At 34.1% G+C, this 24730-nt stretch overlaps 3 protein-coding genes across 4 annotated transcripts; 1 reads left to right on the top strand and 2 right to left on the bottom strand.

The window, feature by feature from the left end:
- Positions 1–1105: 1105 nt before the first annotated feature.
- On the bottom strand, positions 1106–6588 carry RSW3 (Glycosyl hydrolases family 31 protein). Its single transcript, XM_085755583.1, has 6 exons — positions 4945–6588; positions 3673–3946; positions 3400–3535; positions 2649–2859; positions 2336–2542; positions 1106–1764 (listed from the first exon to the last, which is right to left on the bottom strand). Exons 1-6 carry the CDS (start codon positions 6484–6486, stop codon positions 1396–1398), a joined length of 2739 nt encoding a protein of 912 aa, XP_085611709.1. The 5' UTR covers positions 6487–6588; the 3' UTR covers positions 1106–1395.
- A 1103-nt stretch (positions 6589–7691) lies between these two features.
- Positions 7692–11616, bottom strand: LOC146941749 (BTB/POZ domain protein TNFAIP protein). Its single transcript, XM_085755582.1, has 10 exons — positions 11212–11616; positions 10861–10958; positions 10576–10618; positions 9911–9993; positions 9754–9818; positions 9219–9274; positions 8697–8756; positions 8368–8400; positions 8167–8232; positions 7692–8079 (listed from the first exon to the last, which is right to left on the bottom strand). Exons 1-10 carry the CDS (start codon positions 11605–11607, stop codon positions 8035–8037), a joined length of 945 nt encoding a protein of 314 aa, XP_085611708.1. The 5' UTR covers positions 11608–11616; the 3' UTR covers positions 7692–8034.
- Positions 11617–16337: 4721 nt separating this feature from the next.
- Positions 16338–22108, top strand: LOC146941748 (amino acid permease 4-like). Of its 2 annotated transcripts, none has more exons than XM_085755577.1 (8): positions 16338–16465; positions 16747–16810; positions 18304–18438; positions 18525–18758; positions 18994–19087; positions 19995–20209; positions 20488–20627; positions 21182–22108. In XM_085755577.1, the coding sequence occupies exons 3-8, from the start codon at positions 18318–18320 to the stop codon at positions 21824–21826; spliced, it is 1449 nt and encodes a 482-aa protein (XP_085611703.1). In that variant the 5' UTR covers positions 16338–16465; positions 16747–16810; positions 18304–18317; the 3' UTR covers positions 21827–22108. The 2 variants fall into 2 exon arrangements, with proteins under 2 accessions (XP_085611703.1, XP_085611702.1); XM_085755576.1 differs by having other exon boundaries at positions 16716–16810.
- Positions 22109–24730: the final 2622 nt, after the last annotated feature.

The raw sequence follows: 24730 nt of genomic DNA, 5'->3' as shown, positions 1-24730 counted from the left end.
TTTGTGGTGACAACTCTGTTGCATAGCATATAATACCCAACTCTATGTGGATTTTTAATTGTGTAACCTATTTTCCCCTAATTTATTTTGAATTTTAAACAAACATATTCATTAGGGAAAACAGATCATTATAGATCGATTCAACATAAAGTGTTGTAATATTCTCCATTCACCTTTTAAAACTAACATAAATAACCAAACAAACATCAAGTCTCCCACAACAAGTAAGACACTTTAAGAGGTCATAACTTAATAGGAGGTAATCAAACTAATATCCAAAGTCTAACAGCTACACTGATATTTTTCGCATGTGGTCAATGGCAAAGGAGATTTACGGTCTTCAATTCCGGTCTTTGATTCCATGTAGTTGTAGGTTTTTTTTTTGTTGTACGTATGCATGGTCAAATCGGTTATGAGTGATCTCGAATTTGGTTAAGCTCGCCACTTGTTTGGAATCCATAAGCTTAGTAGAGAGGGGGCAGAGGTTGGCGAGGGGCTTTTCAACCATCACCGTGCCTGCAAACATGAAATAGTTAAAACTTAAAGTTCAAAATGCATTGCAATGTTCATCTTCCAAAAAACACATGCGACATATCTCGAGCAATCTGTAGTGGCCAAAAGAATTTGTGCACAACCACGACAAACTGATGAATTGAGGATGAACTATCTCATTCTTGTGCGCAATTACTTATCAGAGGCATGACAACATTAGATGCACAATTTCCGTTGAATGTGTGTGTGACCATTATTGTGTTCGCTTCTATGAGCCATTCTTATGCGTGACATTTTAACAATAATTATGAAGTCTCTATATGAAGAGTGCTATAGAGGGCAGATAGCAGGCAACAGAGGCAGATAGCAGGCAACAGGAGGGACGAAAATCATAGAGGCAGCACAGCTAGGGAGAATTTAGTCACGAGCTCTTCAGCTCGCAACACATGGTGGCTGAATGAATATACCTAGACACAAGGACGCTAATTAGTTTATTTATGTGAAAGCTAAATCACACGAGTACCGCTAAACACAGTGTTTATCAAATATCGTGAAATACTCGGTACAAATGCATTAACCAGAACTAACTAACTAATTTGATTTTGCAATGGACTTGTATAAAGTAACATTATTGCATTTATCAATGTACTTTATAAAAGCCAACACAGATGACCATTCCAGATGATAAAAATTATCGTTACCAAATTAAGTCCGTAGGCTACATTGGATTCACAAGTTCCAAGCATACATCTCTCAAATTCTCAAACCCTAAATCACTAAACAAGCCGCTGAAATTGTATTTGTGCACAGCCATTCTTCAAGACTTCTTTTCTCCTTATCCCAACTTTTGCAGTTGAACTTCATATCAACTCAACTAAAGAACCAAATATTTTCCACTACCAGTTACAAAATTTTGATAGTCCAATCTTCTGCAACACGGACATTGGGTTTACGTATGGTCATGAAAGCTGGTGAATTTGCCCTTTGAACCCAAAGCGGTCCAAGTTCTATATCAACCTTTTGATTTGAGGGCTCAATCAGTGCATTCTTTGAGCCATGAGCATGACCTAGCACGATAATCCTCTCAATAACAACATTGGATGTATGACGAACATTTCCACCAGAAGTAGGTGCCAGGTCTACAGAAGTAAGTTTCCCATTTGCAAAAATAAAACGTCTATGGATAAAGGCACCTTCTAGAAAACCAAAACTGCTGCCATCATCAATGTACAATTCACCTTCAGCTGCTTGGGAACTATTCAGAGCTACAACCTGCCAAACACAGAACCATAATAATCTTATCACCGAGCAAACTAGTAGACTACTCTCCATAACTGTCACTAGTTACAAAAGGTAATAAGGTATAGCCACGCAGCATTTCCCAACTCAATCATACAGAATACAGGCAGCCATTTTTTGGATGGGATGCAACAAATGAAAAGGTTACTCATAATCAAATGACTTTTTTCTTGCTAGGATGTACACACATGCAGGCACGGAGTAGCATTTTCTATTTAAAGTCATTCAGTTTACATCCTTCAATCAGACTAAAATTGTCAAAAAGCATATTATATAGGCCCATTCAAAATCTACATAGTAGATATGTGGGATCTCAAATCTTAAACTGCAAAACATATTCTCGTCCTGGACTGCTGAAGGCATGATGCCAAGAAGCATCAGGATTCAACTAGCATAAACATCCATATTGTCAACAAAGGCCATGAATAGAAACTCAACAGTAAAAAACCTAGTAATATGGAAACAAACAGAAAAGGCAAGAACAAGTATTTTTCAGGGGAAACATATGGTATTCAAAGAAATTAAAATCAGCCTGAAAACCTACCAGAGTGAAGGGATCATTTGTCATCTGACTGGAACTTCGCCGAAACCGGTCCTTCCTCGTTAGAATGGTTCCAGCTCTCTGGAAAGCAGGAATGCTCTCCTCTGTAACCTCTAACTTGTGTGTCACCCCTCCCTTGTACACAGTTCCAGTTCTTAGGTCATACCACGATTGTTTTCCAGGCAGATAGACTGATGCATGCTTGGCACGCTGCCAGAATTGACGAATTATAAAAACTTTAATTAAGAATCACAAAAAAGAAGGGAATTATTAGCTGAAAGAAAACATATATGTATTTGCAAAGTGACTAAAGCACCTCAGTATAGATCCCTTGCACTAAAATACTGCTCCCGACCATGAAAGCTTCATCATTGCTAAAAGTAGTTTCATCAGATGGGAATTCCATCCATAATGGACGGGCCACAGGAACGCCAGTAGTGTTAGCCTCCCTGAATAATGTGTAGTAATATGGGAGAAGTGCATAACGAACATGTATAGCATCCCTAATTAATTCTGTTTTTCGCTCTCTGCAGTATCAGAAGTAGAACGACAATTAATTCGCAATATTGACAAACAGATTCCCACACAATTCAGGATCCATTTAACGGTCAAGGGAAATACAGTAGGTAAGTATGGTGCATCTGTATCAAATTCAATACTTACAATTCAATCAATGTTGCTATTCACTTAACCCCCCTGAGCATGTGGGGAAAAGTCTAAGAGTGTAAACTCGTGAAGTTGTGGTTTTTGGTGATTGTGTCCTTGTGAAACTAGTTTGCACTTGTACATTTATTATGACTTCATTTTATACAATATGACTTCTATTAATTTATATATAAGATTTGTACAGTGGTTCATCCCTTGGTAAAGTCCTTCTATAAAATCACTTTTGACTAATTTTTAAAGGGAAAACAGCTCTTAATGGCAAGGAAAATAATGGTTAAAAAATCACTGTTTTTTTATCTTTGTTGAATAAGTATAAAATGAAGGGAGTGCCAAAAAAAAAAAAACTGATGATATATTGACTTTGGGCCAAAAAAAAAAGCTTAAAAGTATTTCAATCCTACCCAAACAACCATGGTTCTCGTCTTTTTGTGTCGTGATGGGCATGGGCCCTAAAGAAAGGATAGTAAGCTCCTAACTGGTACCAGCGGACCAATAACTCAGGATCCGGATTCCCAAAAAACCCACCAACATCAGCACCTGCATAAAGGTCATGAAACGTGATCATCTGAACAAAAAAAGAGAGAGAAAAAATCTCAACTCGTACAAAAAAGTACACCGACTCTGAATATGTGAAGAATAAAAAAAAAGATCATCATAAGAAGGATGTGACTGACCAGAGAATGACATCCCGGTAAGACCAAGGGTCAAAACCATAGGAACTGAAACTCTAAGGTGATCCCAATCGGCAGAGTTATCGCCAGTCCAAATTGCACCATACCTTTGACTTCCGGCAAACAATGCTCTTGACAAAACAAATGGCCTGTCTTTCCCTTCACCACGCTTCAATAGCCCTTCAGATGTTGCCATGTGGAAGTAATACCCATAGGCATTATGCAACTCCCGATGTTCCACACCTCCATAATGTAAGGCATCTCTAGGCATTGTCACCTGGATACAATGTAAACAATCATATCTTCAGTTTCGTAATGTCGCCAATGCACAGTCATTAAAAGTAACCCACAGATCCAAGCTCTTCTTCTCAAGTGACCAAATTTAAATTATATGAAACATTGTGAGAAGTGAAGAGTCAGAATTGCGGACACAGGATACCAACCAACAAGTTGCTTCACTATAAAATTTCGGGTCATTGTGGGTGAATTCGGCATAATGGAATATCCGACAATTGTAGCAACGTATCGTCTTTTTTCTAACTGATCTATTAATCAATATTGGTTTAGCTTCACTGGGGCAACCAAATTTCAGAATCTCCACCATATAATCTTAGCATGTGTTTGGAAGGTAACTTTTTCACGGTGTGAAGGTGAGTTTGGCCAACTTTACAATTTCTTGCTTCTATATGTTCACAGTGGAAACACACTAGGACGCGAGAATGGTCAAGCAAACATGCATCCAAACAAATCTTCAGTCAGTTAGGGACATTTAGTTATTCCTTCTCTTTTGAGTGAGATTAGATACAGCAGACGAGCTACTATTTTGTCGTTATAACCGCTAAAGCACATTAATGATGATTGGGCAACTAGTAAGTATGATGATGTTGGCCACTACTGATTTTCAAACAAGTATTCTATCTTTGGCTGGACTATATGTTGTAGAAGTAACAGTTGTTCGATAGCTAATCCTAAATTATGAGGCACTAACAATTAAAAGTCAATATGTGCATAACTTGTTAACAAATCTCCCTATCATATACAAGAAATGTAAGTCTTTATAATTTTGGTGGATCGCAAGATTTCCATGTCATACTCATGTATTCATGATTATCATGGAAATTGATGGTGAAAGTTACGACTGAGTTCCTTACAAATTACTATCACATTATTTATTTTCTTTTTCCCAAATCAAAATGCATGAATATAAGAATGTACCTTGAATTGAAACAACAACGACAACAACAAAAAGAAGAATCTTTGAAATAATAAACATACCTCGGGACCATTAAAGACAGAAGGTTCATTCATATCATTCCATATGTAAAGTGAAGGAGTTGAACCCACATAACTTTGATAAGAAAATTTATCAGCCCACCATGACCTAATTTCAGGGTTCAAAGTATCCGGATAGGACGAAGAACCAGGCCAGCACCAACCATCAAAATCATTCCCACTGGAATCCTTAGTGTAATACCCTTTCTCTGACGCCTCCTTATGCAAATGAAAATTCTCATCTCTCTTAATATGAGGATCCACGATGGTAACCATGCGCCTTCCCTTACCATCCAATTTCTTCTGCATCTCCTCAGGATTAGGGAAAAGAACTCTATCCCAGGTAAAATACCTCTTCCCGTCAGTATGTTCAATATCAAGCCACAAAACATCATAAGGAATATCATATTCATCGAACTTTGCATCAACATTCTTAACATCCTCCTCATCACGATAATTCCACCGACACTGATGATAAGCCACTGCAAACATCTGAGGCAATGCCGAACCTCCCGTCACAGCAGCATACTGTCTCAAAACATCTTTCGGCCGCGGCCCAACAAAGAAAAATGCATCAACAACACCAGCTTCACTCATCCACATCGTATCAATCCTATTCTGTGAAGTAGGAAGCGAAATCCCCGACTCAGCATCCCAACCAGAGGCAAGAACATCAATTTGCATCTCAGCAGCGTTCAGCCAGAAAAAACCATTGGTCCCCCTCGCTTTACTGTGAGAAAGCATGAATGGAATCGAACCATAAAGTCCAAACGGCGAATCGTGAATATATTCAAAAACATCCAAATTGAATAATCTATAAGGTTCAGATTCTTCAACATTAGGTCCTCTGGTAGGTTTCAACGCAAGACTCGTAGCATGTTCGGGAATACCATAAACAAAATCAGCATCATAGAATGAAACATCGAAGCTAATCGATTGAGGACCGTATGGTCTTTTGTCAGTATGTGTTCGGAAACTCTCTTCCCAATTTTCATCTTCGTTTTTCTCTCTCAACTGTTCAAAATCGAATAAACCGTGTGAGTTAATGGAAATTACCCGGTCGCCGGAGTTATCGTCGCGGATGAAAAGCTCAAACGGATCGTGACGGATTACAGCGGAGTAACCGTCGGAGAGGTAAACAGAAGAAGAAGGAGCGTTTAGATCTTCTGAATTGATGCGTGGAAGCCAGAGTTTGGTGTTGGCGAATTGCGAAACGACGACGTCGGGGACGTGGAAGCGTTTCTTGGAGGAAGAGTGTTCGTTTTCGTCGATGATGAGACGGAGGATTCCGTCTTGATGAACGGAGAGAGTGAGGAGTAAGGGTTTTGATGAATCGGGTTGGGATTTGGGGATTAGGTTAGCGGTGAGATCGCCGTCGGAGATGGTGACGTGGGTGGCGATGAGGTCAGAGGAACCAGGGGAGCGAGATCGAGCGCGTTTGCAGAATGGGGTTTGGTTACAGTTACGGAATTCATCTTTCTTCCAGGAGAAGACGGTGGTGCAGAGAAGAAGAAGGAGTGTGAAACGCAGCGTTTGGTTTGTCATATTTTCAGAATGTCATAGCAAATGAATCTGGAAATGAAGGTGTAAGATTCGGACAGTTGAAGAAACTGGGTAGTGTGGCGCTCAATGCTCACTAATTTCTGTCAAATTATTTTTTCCTACATTAACAAATTGAAATACTAGTATTTTTAAATAATTTCATTTCTTTAGTAATTTGAAATAAGCCACTCAAAACTCAAATGCAAACCAAAATGATTTTTGAAATGGTAAAACGTTATTCCCTTCCTCCACTCATTTTAATTGTGGCATTTGGAGAAATTTTTAGTTTTATATTTACTTATCATTTTAAAAGTTTAATGCAACATTAATTAATTATGTTTTTCCAATGTTATTATTAGTTATTTATTGAAAATATGTAAATATATGAAATGAGATGATAAATAATTACGTAGTACTGAGTTTTGCTCTAACTTTAAATGGGTCTTGCAAATGGACAGTGAGATTGAATCATTTGAATTAGTCGATCTTTGAATCGGATACCGACTAAAAATAACACTAACTACCTACTTTTTAGTTTTTTAAATCACTTTTAATACAATTCATTAGGGGATGTTAATAGCCAAAGAGTTGAACCTCCAAGTTGATTTTTGCTGCATGGATTCATTTTCCTGCGTTCATATTATCATTAAACAACTCTTATTTTTCATATCTATGCCGCCTAATTCAAGACATTAAAGATGTTCCTAACATTGATTGGCTTGCTTCCATTGTCCACAGCCCCACACCCTTCATGAGGGAAACAACTGATTTTCTAACCAAGTTTGATGCTTTTTCTTTAAAGCTTATGATTCATACATCTCCACCAGGCTGGCTTATCAAATCTTCTCATTGCAGACTTTGCAGGAACTTAGTTCCTTCTCCCTTTCTTTCTCTTTTAGCTTTGTAACCAAAACAAAACAAAAATTGAGACATCAGAAGAAATTAGCGTTATTTTAGTTTTTTTTTTTTTACTGTTGGTTTTATTTTAGTTGATTGTTGGTTTCTAAATAAAAAAAAATTCTAGTAGGTGATTTTAGTGTTTTTTAAAATAAAATAAAAAAAATGGACCATTGTCCAGTTTTTTCTACGTTGGGACCATAGAAACTCCTTTACGTTTTGACCTCAAAAAATATACAGTTTTTTTTAGGAGAAACAAAATATACAGTTGAGAGTTTAATTTAAAACCATGAATGCATTATCGACAAAAATTTGAGGTCAATGAAGAGTAGTAATTTTAAACTTCTTAAATAATATGATACAATAAACACGATCAATTTAACAGTAAAACTGTGAAAACTTACTTCTAAAACAAGGGGCTATGACTGTTCTTTCCTGTCAACACTCACTAAAACAAGGGGCCATAATAAAACTAACTGTTCCAGTCCTCGATCATACTAAAATATACATACTGCATAAATACAAAATTGATCATGTACACATAAGAAGCTGCTCTACCCACAAAACTCTGCATTCAGACCCAACAGTGGGGCAATCCTGATGAAGAACTAAAATGGAAACAGTAGGGCAGTCTACGACAATGAGCATCTATGATTATCTTTTACCCAACAGTGAGTCAAGGAGTGCGGCTTCTTCCTCCTGTGTGTAAGGGAAAACATACAGAAATGAGTGGAGTCAAACATTATAACCAAAGAAAATGTTACTTTGGAAGATTAAATCACATACCACCAAGGCATTAAATTCAGTCTCTTCATCTATGGCGCTAATGACAGCAGGATCCTCAAGCAATTCCTGTTCATAAAATGAAATTAGCGACACAAGGGATTATCAAATTAGAATTTGTACCCTTACACTGATCAGAAATACATGGGAGCTGAGAAGGAAATAATGGCCAGACTCTGTAATGAGTGGGGAGTGCCTACTTACATCATCAGCGATTTGTAGCATTCCATTCTGATCCTGCAAGGATAAATTTATGATCAGCTCTAGAACACTGGTTTCTCATGTCCAATAAATAAACTGTGGATTGTGGAAACAATATAATACTAAATTCACAGGTATTCTGAACAGTTTTCACTCCACTGTAAAATGCATTTGATTTTCTCATGCCAATTAGAAAAAAATGTAGGAGTACTTCAATTTCCGGTCACTATAAAATGCATTTGGTAGAGAGAAAATGTCACAGGTAAATGGAGTGATGCCACTGTTTAACAGAGGCAATAGTTGCTCTAACAAACTTGAATATGGAGGATTACCTTTGCAGCGACAAAAAGCAGTGGATCAGATGGTGTATATATCATGTAGTGCGCTGCTTCCTGCAACAAAATTCCAATAAGTTACCATCCGCTTTATTTCAAATAGTATTAGCATTAGTAACATGTTAGATGTTACTTTAGAAAACATATTAAATTAGATGGGGGAAAATGCACAGGAAATTTGTCTTAACAAAAAGTACGACTCTTCATGACTGTAGATAGTTAGATACACGATAAAATAAAAGCTCAGAACAACTTTTTCAGTTCAAAATTTAATTCTGTTGGTATAAACAATACTGATTCATAGAAGAAAGGAAAGCAAACATGATTGGGAACACGCAACCATCCAACGAAGTAAGCTAATTTTTATTCTCGTACAGTTGTCAAGTATACCAATGCAAATTTGAGGATGTAGTATAAATATTTGATAATAAATCGAATTTTAATTTTACAGATTACCTAATTGAACTGTGAGGATGCGATAACATGTTTATCAGTTTATGCAATTGAAGTTGAGATTACCTGATTGAAGTGTGTGATTTCTACACCCTCAGTTGCCAAGCCATCATCTTTACCATCTAAAAAATGGAAAACATCAGCCATTAAATTTTGGGTGTCCAATTCAAATGGTTATGAAGCATATTATCACTTTAGAATTCCCTAATTATAACGAGTATGATAAATATGTTTTTAGTCCTGGTAAATATACAATTTTTTGCTTTTACCCTGTAAAATATTTTTTTTGTAGGGCTATATCGCCATCAGAGAGTTCAGAGGTGGCTTCGAAACCAAAGCGAGGTGAATAAATAGAAGGGACAGGCTCTGACTAGGATGTATCCAAACAAATTTCAAGCTTTTAGTGATCAAGTGATCAGATATAATGTCAAAAGCATGATGTAATTAGCACCCATAAAATATAGAATCTCAACAGTATTAACAGCCATGTTGTGAGCTATAAAATCTTCCACAATAATCTGAATATAACATCTTTTTTGTTTGTCCTCTGGTGTTAGAAGTTAGAACATAGTTTAATGAAAAGAAAGAGCAAAGAACTTGCCTGCATGAAAGTCAAAGATGTCTTCTTCTGAGTAACAAAAACCGCCACGAGCGGTAAGACAGTATCTAATACGAGAGAGAGAAATATTTAGTGATCAAGCACAATAGTTAATTTTATAACTTTCTTTGTCATGAGAAAAGACTGACATATGGCATACCCACTATAAATCAGATGCATTCGTAATTTGGCAAGTGCAAAAGAAGCAGCAGGCAGAAGAGACTCAAGCTCCTCGTAACTGACCTAAAAACATGGAAAGAAAACATGAATCTGAATGAAGATTTGACAACAACGACTACAAAAACAAAAGGATTTTCCCATTAGCTAGGTTTGGGTACATAGATGTGTCTAATCAAAAGATGTCGTTCTCTTTTGTCAAAATATAAGATTTTAACTTAATCAAATCATTCGACCATTTCATGAAGATTTGCCGAAGTTTTAATTTAGGTTGTCGATTGCCTTACAAAACCATCCTTATTTTTATAGACTTTAGAACTTTATATGCAATGGTTGGCTGTGAAGCATGGCATAGACATAGTAGGGAAAAGTCTTCTTATTTTTCACATAAAAGCAATGAGTTTCATTCATCACTAAAGTCAAAATTGTTTTGGAGCTTTAACAAGAGTGACTTGTACAGCTGTACTATAAAAGGAGTGTACAAAATGGTATGAAACCACTTCTTTCACCCCTAAAACCTTGAATATATAAACCGTAATCATACAAGAAATTGTCTGTCCTATTTTTAAAACTTAAAAGGTCCTATTTAAATTGTCAGCAATGAAAATGCAAGCAAACTGATACTTCAACTACAAAATGGAAACTTACTTCTGACCATCCATCACCTGTGCTCTGTAATATTTGTATAGGCCTGTAGTAAAAATTCCACAATCTAAAGTTAATAAATACTAAAAAAAAAAGATTATCAAAACCCTGGATTTTTAGCGTAGTGTTGGGTCACGAGAGGAGCCAAATCATCAGAGAGATTTCACATTGGGCTAAAAACAACCATACATATGATTTAGAAACCGCGTCTTTCACCCCTAAAACCTTAGATATATAAACTGTAATCATACAAGACCATGAATTAAACATTAAAAACATTTAACTTACATGTCAAGTGGGCATAGCAACATACAATCATCTCCTCGAGAACTTGTGAATATTCTCCTTATCACGCATTCCAAAGGAAGGTTGTTCGCAGGATCAACCTAACAATAATATTCATAAAAATTAACAACAATTCTAAATAAAACTCTTGAACTCTAATTCCCTGCAATAATATTCCTGTCAAATCATAATTACCAAAGATTGTGCCTTAACATAACAGAAATCGTCAATAACTAACTAACCACAGCCACTTGCATAATTCGATTCATAATTACTACTTCAAACACACACAGAAACATGATTGAATCTACCAGAACAGAAAAAATACATAATAACAAGAAATTCAAAACTAACAAGTGTGGCAAGTCGGTCCATTGAAGAAGTAAGAAGCTTGCCAGTGTCATCTACGACGAAACCAGCCGGTGGTTTAGGTAGTGGCGTAGGAATTTGAGGCAGAGAAGAATTGGAAATGGAATTGGAATCACCAATTTCACCATTACTCTTGTTGTTATTCTTCTTCTTCTTATCATTGTTGTTTTTTGGGTTTTTGTTTCTGGTGGATGAAGAAGGAGAATGCTTCTTTGGTTGAACATTGGAAGCGCTAGAGATAATGGGTTGAAAGCGAGGGTTTCGAATTCGAAGTGAGAACGATGAGAAGCGTGGTTGATTGAGTGTTGAATGAGGAAAGGAAAATTGAAGTCTCGGGGAGGAGGAAGGATAAACATTCAAGGTTTGTAACTGTGCCGCCATTTTTGTTGTAATTCTACATTCAGTTTCACTGTCCTCTTATATACCATCTCTCAGATTTTGCTCGTCGTAACCGCTATTTACACCCCCTTATCGTGGGATTTTAAGAGTTTTTTTTGGAGAATTGCATTAACTTTAGGCTTTTATAAAAAAAAAAAAAAAAAAAAAACTTTTTATAAGTGGGGTTTCTCGCGTGCCCTAATTTATTTGTCTTAAAATACAATTTGCTCGAATTATAGAATCCAAACACTGTTTAGATTATAGACTCTAAAATATGTTTATATATAAGTAACAATTAGGATCTCTCTTGTTTCACTTGTTGCGAATTTTTCTTTTAAAAATAACCAAAAAACAAAGTAAAAACATTGAAAAAACGAAAATTTAATTTAAACGATAGAATTTTGGATTTTGAGAAGTGGAGTCTAGTAAGAGGTCTCTTCTGGAGGTGTCTTGTTCCTTGAATTGTTTTTTTACTTATTGTATGGGAATGTTTTGGTGAAATCGGATTTTCGATTGGGACTAGACGAAGACGGGTGATAATGACCTGAAAAACAAGGAGGAGGTTAGGATGGTTCTTAAAATGACTACCCTGTTACAAATAGGCTTAGTTTATGTGCTGATACATTTCGCATTATATAATTTGAAGTAGTTTTCCCTCGATTCTTTCCATAAAAGGGGTGTATATGGAGTAATGGAGCGTTTGGATTCTAAAATAAGAAAAAAGCAAGAAACGCGTCATGTTATATTGGGTTTTAGGATTTTAAAATCCAAACTACTTATTGTGTCTGGATTATATATTCCGAATATGTGAAAAACTCAATTTTCCACCCAAAAACAGAGGGAAACACACAGTTTGGATTCTACAATTCGAAAATTTCCATGGCATTTTCAGAAGAAGAAAAAAATAGGGGGCGTGAGAAGGTCATAAAGTGGAAGAAGTAAGGGCCTTTCAATTTAGGCATTATTGGATTTATAACACACTCCCTCTATTTCTATACTAGCGAAAAAACGGACACTCACGTGCCCGTCTTTCCCCTCTTTTTGTTGCGCTAACGTTTGAAAATTATTAACGGTGTTCTTTTTATGAAATTTTGTTTTTGATTAAAACTAAAAATATAAATGTTTGTTGCTTTCAAGTTATAACAAACCAAACTAATCATGATTGTTTATTTCATTGACAATAATAATATAACAAAAAAAATATAATCTATTTTTTTTAATGACACCAACAACGATCTTTATTGTAGAAAAAGTTGTTTAAGGGTATAATTGGGATAATGAAAAGGTAAGTATAAATATACCCATATAGTTTGTTACACTTTTTAAATGATAAAGGAAAAAAACAGACATACATATATATATATATATATATATATATATATATATATATATATATATACATCGTGTTTGTTACATTTTTTTAATATTTAAATTTATTCTTATCAATTTTTTACATGCGTTATTTGTATTGAAAATTGAGGGAATTTTCGGAAATGAAAAAGTCAGTCTGAAAGTGCTGAAAGAGGTAGTTTTCTTTATTATATAGTATAGAGTATAGATATAAGCATTCATTTGACTAAAAATTTGCCCTTAAATAAGTTTGTCATGTGTTGTTCTGCCTTATGTTGTGTTGTCATGTCTTGTGTTGTTTTGTACATAAGATTTAGCAAATCAAACACACTAAGTCTTAAAACAAAACTTTAAGTAGAGAGAGTGACTCCAAAATAAAAGTGAAGTTTTGACGGTGTTTGTTAAAAGCTATGAAGCCCGGATACGTAGTACGGGCGCAGGTACGCGAATATGCGAAATTGTTAAAATTTAGGATACGATACGACCTAAGTTATGTTAACAAAATATTTATACTAAAATTTATATGCATGTAAAATACTTAAAAAAAAACATTGATTACTCTTCAATACTATATAATCATAAAAGTCACAATTTACAAAATATAATACAGGTGATCAAAATAAAAAATGTAAAGTTTTTGTATAGATCGTATTATATTTTCATTCATATGTTAGGATATCAACAAATGTAACGATAAAATAACTCAAAACAAAGTTTGTTTAGTACTGATTGATTGAATCTCCTCTCTCGTTACTTTCATCTACTAAAAACATAATTTTTAATGAGTTAATCGAAAAACAATTACAGTGATTCAAATATTAAATTAAATTATATACTTCTCCATTGAATTTTCATAACACATTATCATTTTTTTACCCTTCATTTTTTTTTCCAGGATACTTCTCTGTAAAATATCTTATAAGTAGGATAAGTTTCTATTTTGAAATATCCGGGCTTCATAGGTTAAAAGGCTAAAAAAAATATTTTATTTTTTTGAAAGGAAAGGTTAAAGAATTTATTGATAAACAAATGGTAATATTTTTCTATTATCAGCATCCTTAACGGAAAATCTCAATTGATGTTTGGAAAGGAGATTTTGAGTTGATAGATCATTTACACTGTGTTTGGTTGTGAGAAGAAAGTGTAAAGAGAGAATTAGGTGAGAGAGAGAATGAGAAGAGAGAAATAGATGAGAAAGAGAGTTGATTTGATGTGTTGATTGGTATAAGAGAAAGATAGAAGAAATTGAGAAGAGAGAAGTGTTGATTATTCTTAGAAGTACCAAAATGCCCCTTATTAAAAAACCTTCAATCAAAATTAATTTACTCCTAATAAATAAAATCAATTTTCAATTTAAATTGATGTAGATTGTTATTATTATTATGTTTTAGCCAAAAAAATTAGAACACATTTTTTATAATAAGAACGGACTAATAAATGGGGGTAAGAGGAATTAAAAAAAAAGGAGTGTAGGAATAATTTTTTTTAAAAGAACGTTGATTATCTTCATCCTATATCTTTATCTTCCACTCCCATTTCTTCTACTACATCACCGATTCACCAGTAACCACTCTCGTTGCTTGATAAGAAAAATTAAAACATCATTCAAGATCTATTTTTCTTCATCATCAACGGCGTCAATAAAGCTTTGCTCCTATTTTCTTATTTTACTTCCTTATCGTTCGTCCACCGTCAACTTATGTTTTTAGCTCGACTCCAACAGAATCTCCCTCCGTTTTCTACATCACACTCAAGAGTCATTGTTGCTTGCAATTTGCAGGAACTATCGATTCATCATTAATTAATAAGAATAAAATATTTGAATACAAGGGTGAAAATGGAATAACAGCAAAAAATAGCACTTCTCTCCCCTTTCTTCGCTGTTATGTGGAGAAAGCAAAAAGTGGTGGGTCCCACGATTTTGCAATCTCTCTTCCCTATTTCTCTCCTTTCCAAACAAGAGAAAGTCACCATCTCTTCTCTATTTCTCTCTTCTCTATTTCTCTCTTCCTTGTTTCTCTTCAAACAAACAGAGTGTTAGAGTTTGTCAAATAAAGAAAGATAATATAGAGTGAGTGATAAGATATGTTTAGTAAATGTTTTGAGAAATAAAGTTGGAGGACCAAATATTTTCTTTTTATTATGCGTAAATTTAAAAATGTTAAAAAATTTTAAATGATAATTTTATTGTTTTTTAAGAAATTAAATTAGCCTATCCAAATTAACATCGGAGATAATTGAATCGAGACCTCAAGAAAGAGACAAAGAGCACACTCTCAGTTGTCATGTCAATACCACTAGGTCGATCCAAATACGTTTAAAATAATAATTTTATCATTTTTAATTCATTTAACATATTCAATATTCAGTTGACAGGGACATGCATTGTTATATACAGAGGTGGAGTTAGAACCCAGACATTCCACTCATTCTCCTTGAAACACTTGGATTCTAACCATTATCCTCCTTGAAAAAACAAAAAACCCAAAAAAGAAGATCTAAATAGATGTAAAGGTGAGAACTACAAATAAAAAATATATTTTTTTTTTTTTGAAAATGCTCCAATGGTTACGTATTTTACCTGACCTCATGAGCTGTGCAAAAGTTGTTAGTATTTTATTTTGAGAAATGTTAATTAATGCCTGTGACATTGTATAAGAACCTTAAATAGTAACTTCTTATGAAAGTTTGTGTAATTGTATTGGAAATTAAAAATTTTGACTTTTTTAAAAGATAATTACTTAATTTAGAATGCTTAAAAGTGTCCCGGAGACACTTGTTAACAAAACCATTTTCTTTTTCGTTGACTAAATTGTTCACTCATCAACCTTGCCCCAATGATAGACTTTCACTTCTTTACTCAACTTTATAATATTTTCCTTTTCCCACTGTTACTTTTATAGTTTTAATTCACGTCACTTTCGTATATTTCTCAAAAACAAATTTTATTTTTAAAAAAAAAAAATCCTCAAAACCACTTATTTCTCATTTTCTTGGGCACAGTCCTCAAACCACACTCTATCACTCTAAAATATGAAACGAGTCAACGCCATAAATTTATTAGTTAGGTCACAAAAAAATTAATACAAATAGTATTTTTTTAGACAACAAGATAATTTAGTTACAAGATAAGAACGTTTGATTTTAGGAATTTGAAAAATATATTCCAGTCAAACCAAAAATTGAAAATCTATTAAAAATATACAAGGATCAATTATTTTCCATACTATCTTGAAATGTAGACCCCATCCATTGTTCATTTATTTATTTATATTATGTATGTGTTCTGCCCCATTGCTGACATAACTATTAAATTAAAATATTATTTAATAAAATAATATATAAAATTTGATATAAATATATGAATGAATGTAACTTGTGTTGAAGCGTGAATTGCAGCGGCAGTGGTTTCATTTACAGACGCCTAATTGGACCGCCGACTCCACAAGGCGGCTGCCTAGTGGTGAGGTAGTCGGCGAGCTTCCGATATCAAAAGTACAAAAATTCTCTGGTAAAGTTTCAAATTCTATTATTATTATTCCCTTCAATTTTTTATTATTATTATTATTATTCTCTTTTAATTTTGACCACTGGCTCTATTTTTAGTGAATTTGATGCATTTTTTCACAACTAGATCATTCATTGCGTTCATTGATTGATTGATTCCTTTATGATGTTAATATAAGTTTCATTTTCAGTGGTATTGTTCTGTTCTCTGTACTATTTTTATTCTTAAACCAATTTGCAATTTGCAATTTCAGAATCTCTCACTCTTGGATTCAAACTTTATAGAGAGATCAGGGAACAAAACTCTCCAATTCCTACCTAATTGCTGCACATTTTCGTTAACTGCCAGGTACCACACACTCTGTTTTTGTTTTAATTTGGAGAATTATGATTTTTAATTCGTTGTTTGGATTGGATTATGTGTTTTTGATAGTGAGACTGTATTTTAATCGTATCAATAATTGACTTTGTTGTGTGATAAATCTGAACTTAACTTGTTAATCTGGTTTGGTTTATGATTATAATGATTTTCTGTTTCTTTATGACCTGGGTAATTGGTGTCGTGTTTTGAAACATTCTGTTTTGCAAGTATTTAATAATTTGATATGCTTTTAGTAGATTTGTTAGATTGTGTCTCCAAATATTGTTATTAAGGAAGTTTTGTTTTTATTTGGAACTGATTCTTAGCATGTGTTTGGATTGGCCTTCACGTCACAATAGTTATCTCATCTCATGTCACAATGTACGTTTAACGTTAAATTTAAGAAGGTACAAATTGCGGCTTTGGATTGCCGCATGTCTAAAGGAGAAGATAACACGCACACAAACACATTTAATACAGGAATATAACAAGAACTGTACTTGCATGTGTCGTCCGAGTAACAACCTGACATTGAAGACGCTATGTTTCTCTTCTTTGCCTATCATTCCGTGTATGTATTTAGTATACTATTTAGTTGGTCAGTTGGGTTTTGAAACAGGGATTTTATTTTTTGTGGGATGATCTTTTATACAAGGGATTTGGCTTGAGTGAAATAAGGAATGTAAGAGTTCATATTTCAAAACACATGATTTTTATAGATTTAGATTTGATATGAGAACTTGATTAGTAAATAAAGCTATTAAATACAAAATATTTTTTTGTGGAATGATCTTTTATTGAAGGGATTTGGCTCGAGTGAAATAAGGAAAGTAAGAGTTTATATTTCAAAACACATATGATTTGTCATAGATTTTGATTTGATATGAGAACTTTAGTAAATAAAGCTGTTAAACGACAAAATTACAAAGGGAACATGGAGGGATACATACAACAGGTTTTCTTGCAGAAAGTGTGTCCTGGGGTCAACATTTATCCGGCAAAGAAAAAGGGGGTAAACCATTTATCCTCACTTGAGAGTGAAGTTAAATCCCAATGTGAGTGGACCCAGATTTTGATAATCATCTACTCTAAATGGCGTTGTATGCAATAAAATGTAACTAAAAATCCATTTCAGAAGCAAATAACCATGTACACTCATTTTGCCAAAATTTTGGCCACTTGGGATTTTTAATCTGAACTTTCTCATAAGGTTTCCGTTTCTTAAAATTTAATCAAATTTGAACTTTCCCATAAGGTTTCCATTTCTTAAAATTCAATAGAACTCTTACAAGTTCCCTCTCATTTTACCCGATAACCGATCTATTCCAATACTACACAGTTTACTTGATGCATATAATTGAACCAACCTCTTTCTTTTGTGCATGCTTTATCCTTTGTGATCTGTGAATGCAACTCAGTAGTTAGAATAAACAAAATAATTTTTTTATAATGATTCCTCACTTATATTTGACCTGCCATAGTATATCCATAAAAGATGGTAGAACACTCTTCCGGAACCAACCTTAGCTACCGTGGAGATATTGTTGGCATTGAGGATGGCACATCTCTACATGATTCCAAATACTATGACGATGATGGCCGTGTTAAACGGACAGGTATAATGAATGTATATTATATGCTTTGTACATTTCCTGTGTCCTTGATTCGGTGATATGATATTTGTTGCCTTAATCTGAGTCAGGAACCGTTTGGACTACATGCTCCCACATTATAACAGCTGTGATAGGATCTGGGGTGCTCTCCTTAGCCTGGTCTATAGCTCAGATGGGTTGGATTGCTGGTCCTGGATCCATGATATTTTTCAGCATCATCACTCTGTATACTTCATCATTTCTCGCTGATTGTTATCGTTGTGGTGACACCGAATTTGGAAAGAGAAACTATACTTTCATGGATGCAGTTAGTAACATTCTTGGTAATACATGTATATTAATACATGAATAGCACCATGTGATAAATTGTTTTGTAAATCGAGTATGACGTGATCTTCTTTTAAAAAAAAAAACATAAAATTCCTATCCCAAGTTTCTATGTCTGTAGTTGATTTTTTTTTTAAATGTCATGTAAATTAACATGTTTGTGTATATATTAACGATCACTTTTTTTAGATGAAATGCACACCATAACATGCATTATAACGTGTTTTGCAGGCGGGCCCAGTGTTAAGATTTGTGGGATAGTTCAGTATTTGAATCTTTTCGGAAGTGCAATAGGATACAATATTGCAGCTGCCATGAGCATGATGTGAGTTAAGGCATACTATGTCTTTGAAATCACGAAGTTTAGAAATTGTTTTGATTTGTCAACAGTACACACACACACACACACAGAGTAATAAAACCGAAATAAGATGATTTTTTTTTTTGCTATTGGCCAAGTGGCCAACACATGCCCAATTAAACGCAAACAAACACACGCACACGAGGAGGGGGAATGTGGTGGCCTGGGTTCAAACCGTGGACTCCACATAAAATGACTTCACAGCCAAACCACTAGGTTGTAACTTGTAACAACGAGGACAAATAGATTTGAAGTTATATTTTCTTTAAGGGTAGTGTTAACTTGTGCCCTAAGGGCACATGTTAAGAAACCTAAAAGAAGAAACTTTTTCTAAAATTTTGTGCATTTAAATGATTAAAAAGTTAAATATTAAATGCAATGCACACATTCCAATAATTTTTTTTCTATATTTGAATCATTAACTTGTGCCTTGAGGGCACAAGTTAACATTTCCCTTTCTTTAATTTTGTGTTTTGTGGGATTCAAATGGACTTTAATTTTATTCATATTGATTTAGCTGTTTCAACAATTTTTAGTAAAGCTAGCAAAATAAACTTATCAACGTAAAAAGAATTTGAGCTTATCTTTAATGTATTTCCAATGTGAGCATCCATTTACAGTGCAATTTAAAACCATACTTCAATATATTCCAATTAATCAAGCTAGATAATATTAATTCTGTTGCTGGCAGTTGCATTTTATTATGGTGTGTATTAAATTGTACCACACAACTGACAAACGTGGCGTGATTGTTATAATTCACTGTCACTTCACAACATTTCTTTCTACTGATATATGGTTATATAGTTTGGTTGATGACAGTTGAACTTGTATGGGTTTGTTGTTTGAATCAGCTGATTTTGGTTGACAGGGAAATCAGAAAGTCTTTATGTGTCCATACCTCTGATGGAAAAGACGCATGTCATATTTCAGGCAACCCATACATGATAGCTTTTGGCGTGGCACAACTTTTCCTTTCTCAAATTCCAGATTTTCATAACATGTGGTGGCTCTCAATAGTTGCTGCAGTCATGTCTTTCTTCTATTCCACAATTGCTCTTGCTCTTGGAATTTCCAAAGTTGCAGGTTATATACCTACTTCAATTTGTTCGATACAAATTTTCACTTAATTTTTGGCTATTGTTTAATCAGCCGATACCCTTTGAAGTCTTGAACTATAGGTTTACTGCAGAAAACTTCTTACGGTTTAAAAATGTGGTGACATGATTTACTGAACCTATCAGATCACATGCAGAAAAGCCTACACAGTTTATAAGTTCAAGATGATATATTTTTGTAGTTGAGCTATAATTAAAGTTCATTCTTACATTTTATCTAATTTTGTTCAATTGGTTATGGAATAGAAAACGGTACTGTTATGGGTAGCCTCACAGGAGTAAGCGTCGGAACAGTGACCCCGGCCCAAAAAGTATGGGGGGTTTTCCAAGGTCTTGGAAACATCGCCTTTGCTTATTCATATTCTTTTGTTCTCCTGGAAATTCAGGTACACCTTTAATCTATTTGTAAAAAATTAAGAAAAGACAACATCATGTGCCAAATCATGTTAAATTTTAATATCTATTTAGAGAGAGATACAAAATTTAACATGACAATGCTGTGATATTTCAACCCCTATAGATTACTTACTAATGCTATAGGCACACATACCCCCTCACATGCTAAAGGTTTTTTATTTTATTTTTTTATAACCTCTTTATTTTTAAGGTGTTTTTTTATGAGAATTTTTTTTTGTTCTTTACTCATTTGCCATTTTAGAAGTTAAAAATAACATTGATACTATTTTATCAATTAAATTTTTATTTTCACCTAAGTACTGATAAGAAGAATTTACCAAGATATAGCCTTAATAGTTAAGGGTGCATATTAGGAAATTTAACAATAGTTTTAGTCTTGCATCACTTACATGTTGAGAGATGTGAGTATACAAATGTGTAACACGCTTTATCCAAACAAATCACTTACATGTTGAGAGATGTGAGTATACAAATGTGTAACACGCTTTATCCAAACAAATTAATGTCTAATCTAATTACACAGGACACAATCAAATCTCCACCATCAGAAGGAAAAGCAATGAAGAAAGCTGCGAAGCTAAGTATTGCAGTAACTACAACATTTTATCTGCTCTGTGGCTGCATGGGATATGCTGCTTTTGGAGACAATGCGCCAGGGAACCTGCTCGCCGGATTTGGTGTCTCAAAAGCATATTGGGTTGTAGATGCTGCTAATGCTGCTATCGTTATTCACCTTTTTGGAGCATACCAAGTGTATGCCCAACCCCTATTTGCCTTCGTCGAGAAAGAGGCAGCAAAAAAATGGCCCAAAATTGACAGAGAATTCAAAGTTAAAATCCCTGGTTTGCCAGTCTACAGTCAAAACATATTTACGTTAGTTTGGAGGACAGTGTTTGTTATCATCTCCACTCTCATCGCAATGTTGATTCCATTTTTCAACGACGTTTTGGGAGTGATTGGGGCATTGGGATTTTGGCCTTTAACTGTTTACTTTCCTGTGGAGATGTATATCGTACAAATGAAGATCCCAAAATGGAGTAGGAAGTGGATTATTCTGGAAATAATGAGTACTTTCTGCCTCATTGTATCTATTGTGGCTGGTCTTGGCTCATTGGTCGGTGTCTGGATCGACCTGCAGAAATACAAACCATTCAGCTTATCGAATTAAACACCACATAAAATCTATTGCCTCCTTCTGGAATGTAAGAAACTTATGTGGGAGGTGATGGTTGTAACGGTCTTCTTGGGATCTTATTTCATAAGTGGTGAAGTTATCCCGAAGTTGCATTCAAGAAGAATAATTGGTATTGAATACTATGATCTTTTCACTGTACATTTTTTAAATTAATTTGTACCAATACCATTGGTACTAAATCATAAATGAGGTTATAATTGATGCTGTGATAGGATTTGTGTTTTGATGTAAATACTCCATTTTATTTGTGTTGTATCTTCGTGGTCTATCTTAATGGGGTCATGTGGCCATGTCTGCATCCCTGCCTCCACTTACACGTAGTTCAAAATCTACGTACTTCTGCAGGAAATATTTGGAGCCTTGATGGAATTATTCATTCCCCATTTGCTTCCATTTCTATCTTTATATGAATAAGTAACTCTGAATATTACCCCAAAACAAATTAAAAACGCATGAGTAATTTCCGTAATAAGTGATTATTGTCTCGTGACAAAAACAATCTCACATGTGAAATGCAAGCAGAAGCTAATGTGAAGGGACCGATCATAAGCTTTCACTTGACAATGTATTATGTTGCGGGAGACGATGACCTAATCTTGATCTATATATTTTGCATAGGAAATAATATTTTTTTTGTTGGTGGTTATAGGTTATACTAAATTAATAACAAGTTACACAAGATGAAATGACGAGGTTCTCCTTTCTTACTTCTTCTTCAGAAAGAAAAAAAAATTCTCCTTTCTTTCTTAAAATTTGTGGTTTAGGCTATCGTAATCTTATAAAACCAGCTTGTGTTTGTGAGATGATGATTGTCTTCACTACAAACACATGTTCAGATTGTCTCTCTTTCAACGTGGGACTCTTAACACACAATTTACATCTGACACTTGAGCATGGTGCGTGAATATATAAATGGTGGATGACCGATAGCATAAATCTGATTACAAGTGATCCAACGTACCTTGGAGGAGACTCTAATACCATCTTAGAATTTTACTTTGGATTAGGGATGGCCTAGACATGTTTTTATAAGATTGTATCCAGTGGCGTAGCCAGAAACTTTGAATAGTGGAGGCACTATATATATAAATTCGTAGCATAACCATCATCTTAAATAATTTGGATCTTAAACAATATAGACGTCGATGTACAATACTAATTTAGAGGCTGATACCAATTTAGAGTAGTCATTTTGGTCTCTAAATATGTGATGTGTTATCACTAAAATATTTGAATTTTATCAAAACTATGAGCACATCTTCAAATGTTTCATTTGTTATTAATTGTATAGACCAAATTGATTAGTGAAAAATATATATAAAGATTAACTTAACTAACTAAAGACATATTTAAAAATCAAAATGATTAATAAAAACTAAGGTTTGTTTTTGTAATTTTAATAGAAAGATTAATAACACATTTTGATTCAAAACCTTCAAGTTTTTCCATAATATAACATTACATAATCATCATACATTAATTATTAGGAAAATGAAACCAACACAACAGAAGGCGTTGAGAGATGCAGCCAAGCGTTTTTGTTTAAAGGCTCCATAACATCTTTAGGAATGGTTGGTAAAACTTTCTTTAGTAAATATTATACATAAATATATAATATGTGTATTAGTGTGTGTATATGAAGCAACTTTCAAAAATTAGTGGGGGCACAAGCCCACATATAGCTTAACGTGGCTCCGCCCCTGATTGTATCAGAGTCTCCACAAGATTCGTTGACCACTTTCTATCAGGTATTTGCTCTCTATGCACAAAGCTTAACAATGTTCGGAACGAGGGTTGCGTTAAATGTCCTACATTGAATGAGAGATGTCTTGAAGACATATTTATACATGGGGACAATTCTCACCCACAAACTAGTTTTTTTTTAAGTATGAGACCTCATAAACCCATTTTGTAAACCCATTTTGTAAGTATGAGTTAGACCCAATTTAAAAATCTAATATGGTATCAGAGAACATCATTCAAGCCACCTGTTGGACATGATATGATGTATTGGAAAAAATACTCAAATCTAACATAGAAAGAACTCTTGATAAAAAGTTTATAAAAAGTGACACCCTAACCTTACAAATTGGTTTTATATCTTCTTAGTTATATTTGGAGTTTGAAGCTTGAAAACGTTGTCCTATCAGTTAAGTGATGTGAGATACGACTTATAACAGAAAATTAAGCACTATAATTTGTATTAATTAATTCTTGTAACTTTTTTTTTGGTTACCATGATATTGATACGAAGTTTTCACGACTGTTTTTTTTTTTTTGTTACCATGATATTGGTACGAAGTTTTCACGGTTGCTTAGCAGTGACTAATCTCTATGGAGAACCTATGATGAAACACACAATGTGAGTTCTCTCCACTCGACCTAATTTTCTCATACGCAAGAAACATAAATTGCACTTCTAACCATATTTTTAAGGAATCTAAGTCCCTTGTCACTTGGACTAGTCTATTATGGTGTAAAAAATGTTTTTTAATTGATAATTGATTTACAAAAGTATACATAATTATCTTGGTCCAAAATGAATCCTCTTATGTTTAGGATAATATTTAATTAAGTGACAAAGTCAACAGGATGGACAGAGATAGTGGGGAAGTATGGAGAAATGAATTCTCTCAAGTGGATTAATCCCCTCCATTAAAAATTAAAAACGATATGAGTTGTTTATTTCTTTATATATTCGAAATTCTCTCAATTTGTTTTTTCAATGGTTGATGTTTAGGGTAATTTCAGTGTAGAGAATCCAAACACGTGATAGTAGTATCTTTCGCTTTCGCGCACCAAGTTGGACCGAACCGAATGATAAGTCAGCTACAAGTTAGTTAGATATAAAGAAAGAGTCCTCAGAGGCAGTTGAGT

The sequence above is a fragment of the Medicago sativa genome, chromosome 3, assembly GCF_051527215.1.
Source record: "Medicago sativa cultivar Bolivia chromosome 3, Bolivia_mono, whole genome shotgun sequence".
Taxonomy (NCBI): domain Eukaryota; kingdom Viridiplantae; phylum Streptophyta; class Magnoliopsida; order Fabales; family Fabaceae; genus Medicago; species Medicago sativa.
Note: the sequence above shows the minus strand (reverse complement) of the source record. Positions and strands in the feature narration are given on the sequence as shown.